Source organism: Ylistrum balloti, unplaced genomic scaffold (genome assembly GCF_031769215.1).
Source record: "Ylistrum balloti isolate Yb309-2 unplaced genomic scaffold, AGI_CSIRO_Ybal_v1 Utg369598, whole genome shotgun sequence".
Classification (NCBI taxonomy): domain Eukaryota; kingdom Metazoa; phylum Mollusca; class Bivalvia; order Pectinida; family Pectinidae; genus Ylistrum; species Ylistrum balloti.
The window spans coordinates 144,536-165,019 of NW_026781880.1; the positions used below are offsets into that span (position 1 = coordinate 144,536).

At 35.6% G+C, this 20,484-nt stretch overlaps 1 protein-coding gene across 1 annotated transcript in view; it reads left to right on the forward strand.

Moving 5' to 3' along the window:
• Positions 1-20,484, forward strand: part of LOC132545583 (secretin receptor-like) — a 60,345-nt gene that overhangs the window by 10,472 nt on the left and 29,389 nt on the right. The window contains exon 4 of the mRNA XM_060209276.1: positions 12,857-12,993. Within this exon, the coding sequence (XP_060065259.1) occupies positions 12,857-12,993 (137 nt within the window). The remainder of the gene's footprint in view (positions 1-12,856; positions 12,994-20,484) is intronic.

The window sequence follows — 20,484 nt, forward strand, 5'->3', positions numbered from 1 at the left end:
GGAGGCGCTTGAGACAGAAGCAAAAGCTAGGTGGGAACTGCAGTGGCCCGTAATTCAATAAATTTCGTTATTTTCATATATCTAACCATTTTAGAAGAAAGTAACGTATAGGTGTACATTTTGAATCGTACAACTATTCAGATGAATTGAAAAACATGGTATACAGCTTACTACCTGGAGGACTAGTCCACCATCAGTGTCTACCACCTAGAATTCCAAAGACTACAAAAAGCACATTCGTACATTTTTATGCAGTTGTGAGATAATTCTAGAATGTCAGTATGTTTGCTAAGCACAAATTTCCTGGTTTGCACGTGGTTTGATTACGTAAACCAAAGATTCTTATCAGGCGTCCTTAGATTTTAGAAAGCCATGACCTTGATACTTTACTAACCAAATTTAGTCTATATTACTGTTATAAGTTATATTAAATATCGTTTTAAACACTGATAGTTTTAAATCATACTTTGATTGACTCTCTATTTATCACGGCAGAATTGATCAATTAAAATTCATAGTCACAGAAAGGAAGGTGTGTTAAATCCAGTTTCACAAGCTCCATACTGTGCATGTCAACCATTGGCTTTGAGGCCTGTCATATCTATAACGGATGGAACTGATCAAATAACACAGAAATGCTTGGGGAATGTTCTGCCTTATGTCTAACAATGTACGACGTAATGCGCCAACAACTAGATATGGGAAAGATCGGCTTCCGACGTCATCCCATTTCCTCTGAAATTCAAGATTTTGGACAAATATGATGTCACAGCATGCTAAGGTTCTGTTGGTGTAGATGTACTTGTAAATCTGCCTGAGGCCATGTGTTGTTCTGCTGCAAAATGATGTGACCCGGACTATGTTAAATGTAAATGATGTGACCCGGACTATGTCAAATGTAAATGATGTGACCCGGACTATGTTAACTGTAAATGATGTGACCCGGACTATGTTAACTGTAAACATAATAACGTATTATTTCGTCACAGTAAATGATGTGACCCGGACTATGTTAATTGTAAGAACATGATAACGTATTATTTCGTCACAGTAAATGATGTGACCCGGACTATGTTAACTGTAAACATGATAACGTATTATTTCGTCACAGTAAATGATGTGACCCGGACTATGTTAACTGTAAACATGATAACGTATTATTTCGTCACAGTAAATGATGTGACCCGGACTATGTTAACTGTAAACATGATAATGTATTATTTCGTCACAGTAAATGATGTGACCCGGACTATGTTAACTGTAAACATGATAACGTATTATTTCGTCAAAGTAAATGATGTGACCCGGACTATGTTAAATGTAAATTATGTGACCCGGACTATGTTAACTGTAAACATGATAATGGTATTATTTCGTCACAGTAAATGATGTGACCCGGACTATGTTAACTGTAAATGATGTGACTCGGACTATGTTAACTGTAAGAACATGATAATGTATTATTTCGTCACAGTAAATAATGTGACCCGGACTATATCAACTGTAAATAACGTGACCCGGACTATGTTAACTGTAAATGATGTGACCCGGACTATGTTAACTGTAAGAACATGATAATGTATTATTTCGTCACAGTAAATGATGTGACCCGGACTATGTTAACTGTAAATGATGTGACCCGCAATATGTTAACTGTAAACATGATAACGTATTTTTTCGTCACAGTAAATGATGTGACCCGGACTATGTTAACTGTTAAAACATGATAATGTATTATTTCGTCACAGTAAATGATGTGACCCGGACTATGTTAAATGTAAATGATGTGACCCGGACTATGTTAACTGTAAACATGATAACGTATTATTTCCTCACAGTAAATGATGTGACCCGGACTATGTTAAATGTAAATGATGTGACCTGGACTATGTTAACTGTAAACATGATAACGTATTATTTCGTCACAGTAAATGATGTGACCCGGACTATGTTAACTGTAAACATGATAACGTATTATTTCGTCACTGTAAATGATGTAACCCGGGCTATGTTGACTGTAAACATGATAACGTATTATTTCGTCACAGTAAATGATGTAACCCGGGCTATGTTAACTGTAAATGATGTAACCCGGACTATGTTAACTGTAAACATGATAACGTATTATTTCGTCACAGTAAATGATGCGACCCGGATTATGTTAACTGTAAATTATGTGACCCGGACTATGTTAACTGTAAATGATGTGACCCGGACTATGTTAAATGTAAATAATGTGACCCGGACTATGTTAACTGTAAATGATGTGACCCGGACTATGTTAAATGTAAATTATGTGACCCGGCCTATGTTAAATGTAAATGATGTGACCCGGACTATGTTAACTGAAAATGATGTAACCCGGACTATGTTAACTGTAAACATGATAACGTATTATTTCGTCACAGTAAATGATGTGACCCGGACTATGTTAACTGTAAATATGATAACGTATTATTTCGTCACAGTAAATGATGTGACCCGGACTATGTTAACTGTAAACATGATAACGTATTATTTCGTCACAGTAAATGATGTGATCCGGACTATGTTAAATGTAAATGATGTGACCCGGACTATGTTAAATGTAAATGATGTGACCCGGACTATGTTAAATGTAAATGATGTGACCCGGACTATGTTAAATGTAAATGATGTGACCTGGACTATGTTAACTGTAAACATGATAACGTATTATTTCGTCACAGTAAATGATGTGACCCGGACTATGTTAACTGTAAACATGATAACGTATTATTTCGTCACTGTAAATGATGTAACCCGGGCTATGTTGACTGTAAACATGATAACGTATTATTTCGTCACAGTAAATGATGTAACCCGGGCTATGTTAACTGTAAATGATGTAACCCGGACTATGTTAACTGTAAACATGATAACGTATTATTTCGTCACAGTAAATGATGTGACCCGGACTATGTTAACTGTAAATATGATAACATATTATTTCGTCACAGTAAATGATGTAACCCGGACTATGTTAACTGTAAACATGATAACGTATTATTTCGTCACAGTAAATGATGTGATCCGGACTATGTTAAATGTAAATGATGTGACCCGGACTATGTTCAATGTAAATGATGTGACTCGGACTATGTTAACTGTAAACCTGATAACGTATTATTTCGTCACAGTAAATGATGTGACCCGGACTATGTTAACTGTAAATGATGTGACCCGGACTATGTTAACTGTAAATGATGTGACCCGGACTATGTTAAATGTAAATTATGTGACCCGGACTATGTTAACTGTAAATGATGTGACCCGGACTATGTTAAATGTAAATTATGTGACCCGGACTATGTTAAATGTAAATGATGTGAATCGGACTATGTTAAATGTAAATTATGTGACCCGGACTATGTCAAATGTAAATGATGTGACCCGGACTATGTTAAATGTAAATGATGTGACCCGGACTATGTTAAATATAAATAATGTGACTTGGACTATGTTAAATGTAAATGATGTGACCCGGACTATGTTAACTGTAAGAACATGATAACGTATAATTCCGTCACAGTAAATGATGTGACCCGGACTATGTTAACTGTAAGAACATGATAATGTATTATTTCGTCACAGTAAATGATGTGACCCGGACTATGTTAAATGTAAATGATGTGACCCGGACTATGTTTAATGTAAATTATGTGACCCGGACTATGTTAACTGTAAATGATGTGACCCGGACTATGTTAAATGTAAATGATGTGACCCGGACTATGTTAAATGTAAATTATGTGACCCGGACTATGTTAAATGTAAATGATGGGACCCGGACTATGTTAAATGTAAATGATGTGACCCGGACTATGTTAACTGTAAACATGATAACGTATTATTTCGTCACAGTAAATGATGTGACCAGGACTATGTTAACTGTAAACATGATAACGTATTATTTCGTCACAGTAAATGATGTAACCCGGGCTATGTTAACTGTAAACATGATAACGTATTATTTCGTCACAGTAAATGATGTAACCCGGGCTATGTTAAATGTAAATGATGTGACCCGGACTATGTTAAATGTAAATGATGTGACCCGGACTATGTTAAATGTAAATGATGTGACCCGGACTATGTTAAATGTAAATGATGTGACCTGGACTATGTTAACTGTAAACATGATAACGTATTATTTCGTCACAGTAAATGATGTGACCCGGACTATGTTAACTGTAAACATGATAACGTATTATTTCGTCACTGTAAATGATGTAACCCGGGCTATGTTGACTGTAAACATGATAACGTATTATTTCGTCACAGTAAATGATGTAACCCGGGCTATGTTAACTGTAAATGATGTAACCCGGACTATGTTAACTGTAAACATGATAACGTATTATTTCGTCACAGTAAATGATGTGACCCGGACTATGTTAACTGTAAATATGATAACATATTATTTCGTCACAGTAAATGATGTAACCCGGACTATGTTAACTGTAAACATGATAACGTATTATTTCGTCACAGTAAATGATGTGATCCGGACTATGTTAAATGTAAATGATGTGACCCGGACTATGTTCAATGTAAATGATGTGACTCGGACTATGTTAACTGTAAACCTGATAACGTATTATTTCGTCACAGTAAATGATGTGACCCGGACTATGTTAACTGTAAATGATGTGACCCGGACTATGTTAACTGTAAATGATGTGACCCGGACTATGTTAAATGTAAATTATGTGACCCGGACTATGTTAACTGTAAATGATGTGACCCGGACTATGTTAAATGTAAATTATGTGACCCGGACTATGTTAAATGTAAATGATGTGAATCGGACTATGTTAAATGTAAATTATGTGACCCGGACTATGTCAAATGTAAATGATGTGACCCGGACTATGTTAAATGTAAATGATGTGACCCGGACTATGTTAAATATAAATAATGTGACTTGGACTATGTTAAATGTAAATGATGTGACCCGGACTATGTTAACTGTAAGAACATGATAACGTATAATTCCGTCACAGTAAATGATGTGACCCGGACTATGTTAACTGTAAGAACATGATAATGTATTATTTCGTCACAGTAAATGATGTGACCCGGACTATGTTAAATGTAAATGATGTGACCCGGACTATGTTTAATGTAAATTATGTGACCCGGACTATGTTAACTGTAAATGATGTGACCCGGACTATGTTAAATGTAAATGATGTGACCCGGACTATGTTAAATGTAAATTATGTGACCCGGACTATGTTAAATGTAAATGATGGGACCCGGACTATGTTAAATGTAAATGATGTGACCCGGACTATGTTAACTGTAAACATGATAACGTATTATTTCGTCACAGTAAATGATGTGACCCGGACTATGTTAACTGTAAACATGATAACGTATTATTTCGTCACAGTAAATGATGTAACCCGGGCTATGTTAACTGTAAACATGATAACGTATTATTTCGTCACAGTAAATGATGTAACCCGGGCTATGTTAACTGAAAATGATGTAACCCGGACTATGTTAACTGTAAACATGATAACGTATTATTTCGTCACACTAAATGATGTGACCCGGACTATGTTAACTGTAAATATGATAATGTATTATTTCGTCACAGTAAATGATGTGACCCGGACTATGTTAACTGTAAACATGATAACGTATTATTTCGTCACAGTAAATGATGTGATCCGGACTATGTTAAATGTAAATGATGTGACCCGGACTATGTTAAATGTAAATGATGTGACTCGGACTATGTTAACTGTAAACATGATAACGTATTATTTCGTCACAGTAAATGATGCGACCCGGATTATGTTAACTGTAAATGATGTGACCCGGACTATGTTAACTGTAAATGATGTGACCCGGACTATGTTAAATGTAAATAATGTGACCCGGACTATGTTAACTGTAAATGATGTGACCCGGACTATGTTTAATGTAAATTATGTGACCCGGCCTATGTTAAATGTAAATGATGTGACCCGGACTATGTTAACTGAAAATGATGTAACCCGGACTATGTTAACTGTAAACATGATAACGTATTATTTCGTCACAGTAAATGATGTGACCCGGACTATGTTAACTGTAAATATGATAACGTATTATTTCGTCACAGTAAATGATGTGACCCGGACTATGTTAACTGTAAACATGATAACGTATTATTTCGTCACAGTAAATGATGTGATCCGGACTATGTTAAATGTAAATGATGTGACCCGGACTATGTTAAATGTAAATGATGTGACCCGGACTATGTTAAATGTAAATGATGTGACCCGGACTATGTTAAATGTAAATGATGTGACCCGGACTATGTTAACTGTAAGAACATGATAACGTATAATTCCGTCACAGTCCATGATGTGACCCGGACTATGTTAACTGTAAGAACATGATAATGTATTATTTCGTCACAGTAAATGATGTGACCCGGACTATGTTAAATGTACATGATGTGACCCGGACTATGTTAAATGTAAATTATGTGACCCGGACTATGTTAACTGTAAATGATGTGACCCGGACTATGTTAAATGTAAATTATGTGACCCGGACTGTGTTAACTGTAAGAACATGATAACGTATAATTCCGTCACAGTAAATTATGTGACCCGGACTATGTTAACTGTAAGAACATGATAATGTATTATTTCGTCACAGTAAATGATGTGACCCGGACTATGTTAAATGTAAATGATGTGACCCGGACTATTTTAAATGTAAATGATGTGACCCGGACTATGTTAAATGTAAATGATGTGACCCGGACTATGTTAAATGTAAATGATGTGACCCGGACTATGTTAACTGTAAGAACATGATAACGTATAATTCCGTCACAGTCCATGATGTGACCCGGACTATGTTAACTGTAAGAACATGATAATGTATTATTTCGTCACAGTAAATGATGTGACCCGGACTATGTTAAATGTACATGATGTGACCCGGACTATGTTAAATGTAAATTATGTGACCCGGACTATGTTAACTGTAAATGATGTGACCCGGACTATGTTAAATGTAAATGATGTGACCCGGACTATGTTAAATATAAATAATGTGACTCGGACTATGTTAAATGTAAATGATGTGACCCGGACTATGTTAACTGTAAGAACATGATAATGTATAATTCCGTCACAGTAAATGGTGTGACCCGGACTATGTTAAATGTAAATGATGTGACCGGGACTATTTTAAATGTAAATGATGTGACCCGGACTATGTTAAATGTAAATGATGTGACCCGGACTATGTTAAATGTAAATGATGTGACCCGGACTATGTTAAATATAAATAATGTGACTCGGACTATGTTAAATGTAAATGATGTGACCCGGACTATGTTAACTGTAAGAACATGATAATGTATTATTTCGTCACAGTAAATGATGTGACCCGGACTATGTTAAATGTACATGATGTGACCCGGACTATGTTAAATGTAAATGATGTGACCCGGACTATGTTAACTGTAAATGATGTGACCCGGACTATGTTAAATGTAAATTATGTGACCCGGACTGTGTTAACTGTAAGAACATGATAACGTATAATTCCGTCACAGTAAATTATGTGACCCGGACTATGTTAACTGTAAGAACATGATAATGTATTATTTCGTCACAGTAAATGATGTGACCCGGACTATGTTAAATGTAAATTATGTGACCCGGACTATTTTAAATGTAAATGTTGTAACCCGGACTATGTTAAATGTAAATGATGTGACCCGGACTATGTTAAATGTAAATGATGTGACCCGGACTATGTTAACTGTAAGAACATGATAACGTATAATTCCGTCACAGTCCATGATGTGACCCGGACTATGTTAACTGTAAGAACATGATAATGTATTATTTCGTCACAGTAAATGATGTGACCCGGACTATGTTAAATGTACATGATGTGACCCGGACTATGTTACATGTAAATTATGTGACCCAGACTATGTTAACTGTAAATGATGTGACCCGGACTATGTTAAATGTAAATTATGTGACCCGGACTATTTTAAATGTAAATGATGTGACCCGGACTATGTTAAATGTAAATGATGTGACCCGGACTATGTTAAATATAAATAATGTGACTCGGACTATGTTAAATGTAAATGATGTGACCCGGACTATGTCAACTGTAAGAACATGATAATGTATTATTTCGTCACAGTAAATGATGTGACCCGGACTATGTTAAATGTACATGATGTGACCCGGACTATGTTAAATGTAAATGATGTGACCCGGACTATGTTAACTGTAAATGATGTGACCCGGACTATGTTAAATGTAAATTATGTGACCCGGACTGTGTTAACTGTAAGAACATGATAACGTATAATTCCGTCACAGTAAATTATGTGACCCGGACTATGTTAACTGTAAGAACATGATAATGTATTATTTCGTCACAGTAAATGATGTGACCCGGACTATGTTAAATGTAAATTATGTGACCCGGACTACGTTAACTGTAAATGATGTGACCCGGACTATGTTAAATGTAAATTATGTGACCCGGACTATGTTAAATGTAAATGATGTGACCCGGACTATGTTAAATGTAAATTATGTGACCCGGACTATGTTAAATGTAAATGATGTGACCCGGACTATGTTAAATGTAAATGATGTGACCCGGACTATGATAACTGTAAACATGATAACGTATTATTTCGTCACAGTAAATGATGTGACCCGGACTATGTTAACTGTCAACATGATAACGTATTATTTCGTCACAGTAAATGATGTAACCCGGTCTATATTAACTGTAAACATGATAACGTATAATTTCGTCACAGTAAATGATGTGACCCGGACTATGTTAAATGTAAATGATGTGACCCGGACTATGTTAAATGTAAATTATGTGACCCGGACTATGTTAACTGTAAATGATGTGACCCGGACTATGTTAAATGTAAATTATGTGACCCGGACTATGTTAAATGTAAATGATGTGACCCGGACTATTTTAAATGTAAATGATGTGACCCGGACTATGTTAAATGTAAATGATGTGACCCGGACTATGTTAAATGTAAATGATGTGACCCGGACTATGATAACTGTAAACATGATAACGTATTATTTCGTCACAGTAAATGATGTGACCCGGACTATGTTAACTGTAAACATGATAACGTATTATTTCGTCACAGTAAATGATGTAACCCGGTCTATGTTAACTGTAAACATGATAATGTATAATTTCGTCACAGTAAATGATGTGACCCGGACTATGTTAAATGTAAATGATGTGACCCGGACTATGTTAACTGTAAACATGATAACGTATTATTTCGTCACAGTAAATGATGTGATCCGGACTATGTTAACTGTAAATATGATAACGTATTATTTCGTCACAGTAAATGATGTGACCCGCAATATGTTAACTGTAAACATGATAATGTATTATTTCGTCACAGTAATTGATGTGACCCGGACTATGTTAACTGTAAACATGATAACGTATTAATTCGTCACAGTAAATGATGTGACCCGGGCTTTGTTAACTGTAAACATGATAACGTATTATTTCGTCACAGTAAATGATGTGACCCGGACTATGTTAACTGTAAACATGATAACGTATTATTTCGTCACAGTAAATGATGTGACCCGGACTATGTTAACAGTAAATGATGTGACTCGGACTATGTAAACTGTAAATGATGTGACCCGGACTATGTTAAATGTAAATGATGTGACTCGAACTATGTTAAATGTAAATGATGTGACCCGGACTATGTTAACTGTAAATGATGTGACTCGGACTATGTTAACTGTAAACATGATAACGTATAATTTCGTCACAGTAAATGATGTGACCCGGACTATGTTAAATGTAAATGATGTGACTCGGACTATGTTAACTGTAAACATGATAACGTATTTTTTCGTCACAGTAAATGATGTGACCCGGACTATGTTAACTGTAAACATAATAACGTATAATTTCGTCACAGTAAATGATGTGACCCGGACTATGTTAACTGTAAGAACATAATAACGTATTATTGCGTAGTGCGCGATAGGCGAGATGGCTTCCATTATAAAAGGAGAGCCTTCTATACGTTATAATGCTACTCCATACCACAATGCTCCCTCCGCCGAACAAACGACGCAGAATTTTGTAATTTTTGTTTCCGCTGATTTTGTATTTTATAATGGAGCTCATGCTTTGTAGAGAAGTCTAGGGTTTTCAGGCGAAAGAGAAAATCGGCGATTGTAAAGTTATAAATGTATATATTTAAAGCTAGACATGAAAGGCTGAAATCCAATAAAACATGAAATTGTTTACTACATCTGTATGTACACCCATAATCAGAAATGTAGTCATTGTCAACCTCAGATACAATATTAGGAATGTTTATAATTAAAGTTAGTCCAAAATTATTATATAAATGAATTTAACGAAATTTATTGAATTTTGAGGATATTGCTACTCTTCATCTAGATTTTGAAATTTGAACACTTTGGATTTTCCTCAATCGCCTTCAAATCCTTGTTTTATCGTGTTTTATCTATATCTAGGTCAATAGCTGATAGGAACTTGCTTGTTTTGTACAATCTTGGAGGTTGTAGATGGTGAATTCGTCTGGTTGACCATCAGTCCCTGAAGTTTGCTGTAACTTGCATGCCACATTTTAATCCATACGAATAATGAACGGTTCAGAATATACACATATATACTTGACGTTATTTCGGCGATTTATTGTGGAAAGTGCACATACCCATCTAGATTTTGTTATTCTTTGGAACCCATTTTGATTTTCCTCGATCGCTTATAGGTTTAAAATTTAGTCACTTAGGATCTCTGACTAGTCTTAGGAGGACGAAACATCGGTATGATGCAGTTTACGTCTTTGTTTGGCTCTACTGTTTTTTATCTAGACTTAAATGTGCTATTCACTTTTGTATAATTTTTCAATTGAAACAGTTTGCGAGATAATGCCATATCTACAGGGGTCGGATATTTCATTTAAGTTTAATAGGTTTCTGAGACCAGTTAAAGGGTCAAAGTTCACTGGCTTAAACATTACTTAGTTTCATTCTGACAGGTATAACGATTGGATCTAGCAGCAAGATATGAGATCACCTAGAAAATGTAATTACAATTGAGAAGTACTTTAGTAGATAATTTAATTAACATACATATGTTACAAAAATTAGCATTTCTTAATAATCCTGGCAGTAGGTACAGTATGGTATCAGGACTTAGAAAGGAAGGATACCTGTAGCACATCCTTATAATCATCAGGCATTAGGAAAGTTCTTACCACGTGCTTAAATGCACAAGCATGCCCAGTACCTTTACCCAGCAGTGATACTAGATAACACTTATAAGGTCAGCTTTAACAAAACATAATCGACATAGACGTTGTCATCAATTTGAAGAAGAAAAAGAAGTCATTTTCAGATGCCAAGTTAATTCTAAGGCAGAAAAGCAGTGCTCGATTGTGAAAGTTCAGCAGATGTTAATTAAGTTTTGTAGCAAACATCTGCCGAAGTACGGCCCCATTGGAGATTTGTGTAAGCTATTAATATATACATCTTCGTGACAGAAATTGCTTGCTTGTCGTGCTCTCTTTTTCTAAAGACATATTTCTTCTTAAAGTCTCTCTTGACTCTACCTCTTGTGCCGAATACTTTTAGTTATATCTCTTTTCCGAGAGATCACATTCTTCACACACGGTAGCTGATACTTCCTGCTTAATGCCCAGAAGTGTGGAAGTATCCCTATTTGTTCTTTCGTCCGTATGATGTGACCGTGCGAGGTGCACTTTTGGGAAAACTTCACTGTGGTTTTACTGTAACGTTGGCATCATTTACGCATTAGCACAAGTTCACTTACACGAACATATCGCAGCCTACCCAAAAACATACGAACGCTACACATTCATAAACCTCGCATACATTAATTCTTTTGTACATCGAAATGCGTTTCATAAATGACCCGAACTTTGTAAGGACGTTAAGCAATATAAGCTAAACCAAATGCAACAGTTAGCTGTAATTTCTTTTTGACAATTCTGTATCTGCTTGTAAGGCACACATGGTATTAATCAATTCTGTGTCCTTTGTACAATTTATGGTATGGCTTGTGGCATGTTGTTCAACAGTTGTTTATTGACATACCATCCGTAAATTGCATATTTCGATTACACAAGGTTCTCCACCTCTCTGTCACATTTGATTGGTACAGATGTTAACTAACCTTTGACGATGTTAACAAAGGTAGGCACATCAAAGAAACAGTCATGTCCACTTTGGATTACGTCGTGAGAAGTTGGTGTTTGGTGTTTGCCCGTACGTCATTGCTCGTGATATAACAGGTGCATGTAGCACGTGCTACACCCTCAATCGTTCCTTTACAATGGAATAAGCGCCATATGGCAGCCAGTCATTATCAGTATCAATCAATACATTATTAATATTTATGATCGGGAAACAACGATTGATACAAATGAGATTTATACAGAAAGGTTTGAAATATTATGAATCATGATGCTGTATACTGTTCTATAAATTGAGGTTGTATTTGTATGAATATTACCGTGAAAATGACTTATAAACAATTCCAAATTTGACACATCATCAAAATCATTGCTTGTTTATGTGTACGTGATTCAGAGGTACCTTATATCATTTGATATGTAGTTGAATTTGGTATGATATTACCAAGAAAGGTGTTTTAATATTTGGTAAACCTGTTATCAACACATTTATGATATGATATGGAATAGAAAATTTGAACATACATAGATGAACGACTTTGGTCTTTTTTCTATTTTTCTATGTTTCCCCCCATTTAGATGCTGCCACAAGGTTCTGCATGCCTGAGGGACGTTGGTATGTTCATCCTGTTTTTAACCAGACCTGGACTAACTACACTGCCTGCTTTGACAAGGAAATGCTTACTCCAACTTCCTCTGTACCAGAATTAATCCAGGTATTATCAATTGTCATAGCTAGAATAGTACATTAAGCGCGAAATGTTTCTTCTTCATAGCCAAATGGTTCGCTTTAGCTTTGTGTTACATAGCACACGTAAACATTTCCTTCTGTTTATCCAGCTTTCTTGAATCATTCATGACAATCTCTTCAAACTTTATCGTGCAGACATTGTGCGCACATCGTGCAGACATCGTGTAACGTTATGCGATCCCACTACTGTAAGTTAAATCAGTATTGTCGGAATCAACAAGTGTTTCACGGGTATATTTTATATAACCACTTTTATATAGACACTGTCTCTAATAAATATCTTATTTTAACGTGGATATTATCTCGAGAGTTTAGTCATTATATATATTATCATAACTATTCTATATTAGATGATTTCTAAGGCTCATTCACCTTTCACAATTTCAATAAATTGTTCAGTTAATCAGGTTTTTTTCAAATGTGCAATAAGTAAATGCATTGCTTATTTACTTTTGAATGCTAAATTGAATTCTTGGTTTGAACACACAGCTTGCCAACTAAATCAGCATTATCCGGCAGAAACCTAACAACAAATGTATCAGCGAAATAGGTTTCTAGGGAAATTAATCGTTCATATTGACAATACAAATTGATAAATGCCATGTATTTTTTAATTCACTCGGATAGTGGTAAACATGTACTTGACGCTTTCATCGAATTATCTGATGTATGAAAATAACGAAATTTATTTACTCAGGGGGCTGCTTGCTGCACCTCCTCCTCTAGATTTGGACTTTTCTTCTTATCAGTTTGTATTTTACTTAGTCGCATCTTAGGCTTCCAAATGTAGGCCCTTATTATAACAGACGAGTCCTAAATGGACGAAACAGCTGTATGATGCAGTTTAATTTATTGTTTGACTCTGTATATTACTCTAAACTTTGAAAAGATGTTATTTACTTGTGTGTCTTTTGTACAGTCTTTTCAAGTATATTTTTTATCAAATACTCTGCATATGTAGTTAGAATAAAACAAAATGTTAAAAGATTGAAACAACAAAAACAAAAAACACATCCATCACAAAAAGATCCATCTAGGTGTATCAACATTATATTGATTAGCTGTTTGTAAACTTCAGAAATGTTATGGTAACCACATGTAATGGATGTGTGGTAGAATACAATAAACTTGTCCATGTTCTTTGGTTTCTGTGAACCTACTTTCCGTATATTATTTACCTTTGATAATAAGATATATGATATCAGGCCAGCATTTCATTATCAAAAAGATTGACTTTAGTTATTATAATTACAAACTACAATACTTATTGGCAAACTTTCATGATAAGCGTTTGGTCAAGTCGCCTCCACACTGTTCGACACCTGCTGATGTTTCACATTTTCCCACCATGTGTTTTGGGGTATGAAACTGGTTCCTTATTCCTGATTCCGTTTAAGAGTTCAAATAGAATTGGGAACCAGACCCTATAATCGTGTAGAAAACGGAACTTGGAACCAGACCCTAATGCTATTTACGTGTATGTTCACAAAATGACACTTCACGAAAATACTGACATGTCAACATAATCATAATCCAAACTCAAATTAATAACACTAGGACAAAATATCCACAAAAGAAGGAAAATAAGGCAAGGTGTTTCAGAAGAGTAAGCGTTTTCTGCTTCATTGACGACACCCGTCATATAAATCTTGGTCTATCCGAGTAAGAAATGTCACGTTCTCAAATGAGAAAATAATATATATAACTACCAAGCAAACAGGCAAAAAAAGCATCAAAAACGTTAAGAATCATATGACACAAAGATTATAATGTTAGATACAGATAAAAGTTATTAAGAGTTCTGATAAAAATTTTAATCTTGTAAGATCAATAAAATAACGCCTTGCATTTTACTCCGTCTAACACTGACTGTTCGGACAATAGACGCCAGTTCTAGCAAGGTTTTATCGCATGTAACACGTGAAGATTTATGACCCTGAGGATCTCGATAGGACTGATAAAAGTGTATCCAAGAGGAATGATATAACAAAGACGTGCGTGAAATGGCAATTTGTCAGAATGGATTTAGTCAGCTCTATCTACCAAACCTGCTTCAATACACGCACGCCAAAAGGCCATCGACCTATCATTTGTCATTATAAAAATGCCCTAAGGTGAAATTGGAGAATACAGAACAGACAAAAAAAATGGTTATAGTCAAACATTCTAGAGCGAAAGAAATAGACTAACATTGGAAATTTCAGTAAATGACTCGGCCGTTCATAATCTATTGCAAGGCAGAAGCAATAAAAGCCGATATCATTAAGTTTTCTCAATTACTTTATATATCTGAGAACTTTCCATTCGTACAGAAAATCTGCAATTATGAACCAAAAAATTATCTAAGCGGAAAGAATGAAAACTACCTTATATTTGGATGACATAATTAGGTTACCTCTATGCAGTCACATATTTCTAGTGGAAATAGTAACAATGTCACAGAAAATCATCGAAAAAGTGTTATTGATTGAATCTTCATTTCAACAACATTCACCAATGTGAACTGAGTCGCTCAGTTTCCGTCGATACACTATATAAGAGGAAAAATGACCATAGAAGAACTACGAATGCTGTATTACCACATCCTCTGACATCATCAAGCCATTTCAAGCCCTAACCGGTGTTCATAAACAGGATGCAGCTCTTGGCTACTATAGGGATTGGCAAAGACTTTTGTCGAAATGCATGAGAAATTTCATTAATAATGAGATAATTGCCACACACGTTAATTTCAAATTTCTAAATAAAGTCTGTTTTTCATACTTGCTTAAAAGCATATTTTTCAACATAACCAAAAGTTCATGAGTTTGACAATATTTGATAAGTAGATTGTTTATGTGAATAGATATAATTTTGGTTAATATTGCTGACCTTGACCTGCAATCAATGGCACATGAATTAATTTTGTTTTAGAATTGAATTTATCAGGTTTAGTCAGCAGAATTATGAAATAAATATTGATGACGGTAAATGGGGTCAACGAAGTGACGGTTTTTATATCTGAAAGTTACAAAATGTTTTGTGACCAGGTTTGCAGTAAATGCCTTGAATTATGAAATTCGCATTTTGAATACAGCTTGATTGAATTTGGGTGTCGCTTGGACTGGAAAGATGTGTTATTGATTACGTACTTGACTTTAGAAATACTTAACGCATGCATCATATGCACAAATCCCATCCTGGTCGTTTAAGTCAAAAGCAACACAAAGATCATATTTTGTTTATGATTTGTGTAGTTTAGACTTCGGATGAGGTTTTCAACATGCTGACCGAGCCACATTTTAAATTTGCCACGATTTATCAGATGTTCTACATTGTACCTTTGCGCTATTTTTTACTAACATCATCTGCATGTTACTACCTCTAGATATATGAAGTATGGAGAGCTTCACCCAGTTGACTATATAGCATAGAAAGGTCGCAGTCATTGGCTTCTTTGAGCAGTGTCAAACGGGATTGCATGTTCCCAACAAAGCGACGGTACCCAAATTCCTATCAAGTTTGGCCCAGGCACATCATTCAAAGAAGCTGTTACTGCTTCCTCTTTGATGATGAGGAATTTTTGAGTTCCTCTTTGAACGATTTCTATGATTTCAGTAGCGAAAAACGACGCTCATGAACTTGACGTAGGTATGTTACTTTTGCCGAGTGTATGGTTTTCTTAAAAGAGGGTCATCAGCACTATATAGGTACCATCAAGGATTACAGTTCCTTTTTCCCCAATGAAAAACTATTGTTTGCCATCAATTTAACCAAGAAGAACAACAAAACTTTAAATGCAGAAAAACATGATCCTCTTTTGATGCGGGAGTAGCAAAAACTGTAGATTTTCTGTATTTCCTCAAGCATGTACCGCCTTAATGAATGACATTTCTCTTGACTAGTCAACATCAATGTCTGCATTGGTTTGGCCACTTGCAGATTGAAAATGACTCAGTTCCAGGAAGTCATTTATCACGTGACCAGTTATGACTTTGTAATGAAGTTCTAATGATTCCCCTGCCGGTACATTGTCAATGAGTTCACATAGTCACCAATTATATGTTCACGTCAACCACTTGCATCATGTCCATTGTCAATGAGGAATTCAGGGAGTCACCAATTATATGTTAACATAAAACACGTGCATCAGGTCCATTGTCAGTGAGGAGTTTAGGGAGTCACCAATTATATGTTAACATAAAACACGTGCATCAGGTCCATTATCAATGAGGAATTCAGGGAGTCACAAATTATATGTTAACATAAAACACGTGCATCAGGTCCATTTTCAATGAGCAGGTAAAGGAGTCACCAATTATATGTTCACGTAAAACACTTGCATCAGGTCCATTCTCAATGAGGAATTCAGGGAGTCCATTGTCAATGAGGAATTCAGGGAGTCATCAATTATATGTTTACGTAAAACACGGCATCAGGTCCATTGTCAGTGAGGAGTATAGGGAGTCACCAATTATATGTTCACGTAAAACACTTGCATCAGGTCCATTGTCAGTGAGAAGTTTAGGGAGTCACCAATTATATGTTCATGTCAAACACTTGCATCATGACCATTGTCAATGAGGAATTCAGGGAGTCACCAATTATATGTTAACATAAAACACGTTCATCAAGTCCATTGTCAATGAGGAATTCAGGGAGTCACAAATTATATGCTCACGTAAAACACTTTCATCATGTCCATTGTCAATGAGGAGTTCAGGGAGTCACTAATTATATGTTCACGTAAATCACTTGCATCAGGTCCATTGTCAATGAGGAATTCAGGGAGTCACAAATTATATGTTAACATAAAACACGTGCATCAGGTCCATTATCAATGAGCAGGTAAAGGAGTCACCAATTATATGTTCACGTTAAAGACGTGCATCATGTCCATTGTCAATGAGGAGTTCAGGGAGACACCAATTATATGTTCACGTAAATCACTTGCATCAGGTCCATTGTCAATGAGGAATTCAGGGAGTCACAAATTATATGTTAACATAAAACACGTGCATCAGGTCCATTGTCAGTGAGGAGTTTAGGGAGTCACAAATTATATGCTCACGTAAAACACTTGCATCATGTCCACTGTCAATGAGGAATTCAGGGAGTCACAAATTATATGTTAACATAAAACACGTGCATCAGGTCCATTATCAATGAGCAGGTAAAGGAGTCACCAATTATATGTTCACGTTAAAGACGTGCATCATGTCCATTGTCAATGAGGACACCAATTATAGTTCAGGTCCATTGTCAATGAGGAATTCAGGGAGTCACAAATAATATGTTAACATAAAACACGTGCATCAGGTCCATTGTCAGTGAGGAGTTTAGGGAGTCACTAATTATATGTTCACGTAAATCACTTGCATCAGGTCCATTGTCAATGAGGAATTCAGGGAGTCACAAATTATATGCTCACGTAAAACACTTGCATCAGGTCCATTGTCAATGAGGAATGGAGGGAGTCACAAATTATATGTCCACGTAAAACACTTGCATCATGTCCATTGTCAATGAGGAGTTCAGGGAGTCACCAATTATATGTTAACATAAAACACGTGCATCAGGTCCATTATCAATGAGCAGATAAAGGAGTCACCAATTATATGTTCACGTAAAACACTTGCATCAGATCCATTTTAAATGAGGAATTCAGGGAGTCACCAATCATATGTTAACATAAAACACGTGCATCAGGTCCATTGTCAATGAGGAATTCAGGGAGTCACCAATTATATGTTCACGTCAAACACTTGCATCAGGTCCATTGTCAATGAGGAATTCAGGGAGTCACCAATTATATGTTCACAACAAAGACGTGCATCAGGTCCATTTTCAATGAGGAATTCAGGGAGTCATCAATTATATGTTTACGTAAAACACGGCATCAGGTCCATTGTCAATGAGGAGTATAGGGAGTCACCAATTATATGTTCACTTAAAACACTTGCATCAGGTCCATTGTCAATGAGGAGTTTAGGGAGTCACCAATTATATGTTCATGTAAAACACTTGCATCACGTCCATTGTCAGTGAGGAGTTTAGGGAGTCACAAATTATATGCTCACGTCAAACACTTGCATCATGTCCATTGTCAATGAGGAATTCAGGGAGTCACCAATTATATGTTCACAACAAAGACGTGCATCAGGTCCATTGTCAATGAGGAGTATAGGGAGTCACCAATTATATGTTCACGTAAAACACTTGCATCACGTCCATTGTCAGTGAGGAGTTTAGGGAGTCACAAATTATATGCTCGCGTCAAACACTTGCATCATGTCCATTGTCAATGAGGAATTCAGGGAGTCACCAATTATATGTTCACAACAAAGACGTGCATCAGGTCCATTGTCAATGAGGAGTATAGGGAGTCACCAATTATATGTTCACGTAAAACACTTGCATCGCGTCCATTGTCAGTGAGGAGTTTAGGGAGTCACCAATTATATGTTCACGTAAAACACTTGCATCAGGTCCATTGTCAATGAGGAGTTTAGGGAGTCACAAATTATATGCTCACGTCAAACACTTGCATCATGTCCATTGTCAATGAGGAATTCAGGGAGTCACCAATTATATGTTCACAACAAAGACGTGCATCAGGTCCATTGTCAATGAGGAGTTCAGGGAGTCACAAATTATATGTTCACGTCAAACACGTGTATCAGGTTGACACCACAGGAAATGGAATATATTAGATATATTCACCGTGGCATGTTGCATAATCCTACTGATGAAATACCACCATAAAAATCAGGTTAATGTTAGATGGTGAGTTGACAGGAAGTATGTGTTAGCGTTGTAAACATCACTTTCTATATCATTCGGAGTGCTATTCTCAGCAGTTAGTTTTTGTTGCAGCCAGTCATACAGAGAAAAAACATATCTATTTCAGTTCGGGATCCTAGAGGCAAAGCTTTTCAATTTGCAACAATCACCTAAGCACACTTGTGCCAGACAAGGTTATTATTTCTTAGTTTAGTTGATAAGATGTAAAGATATAAAAGTATGTAATATTCTTTCATGTTTTGTTTGATATATCTGTAAGTTATTGATTACAATGATTATTTCATTGTCTTCGTATATATATAAACCTTTGTTTTTAATACAACCCCCTAACCCAAGATAGTTCTTTAGAGGATAGACTACTTACTTTATACATATTTCTGAGTAATTACTACAGTACATGACTTCAAATCATGTGTTATATAAACAAGTGGTTGATATGTTACAAAAATCGAAAAAGCATCAGTATTTTCTATACAATGCAATCATATTCAATTCTTTTCATTTATTGGAAATTGTGCATTGGACATGGTTGCTATCCTAAAAAGTATTTATTTCACTTTTTTTGTATATTACATTAAATTGATTGAGTATATATGTATGGAAAGTTTATAAAGAGGTAAAGAATATAGATTATAAATGCATCTATAATTTTAGATTATGTGAAAAAATTGCA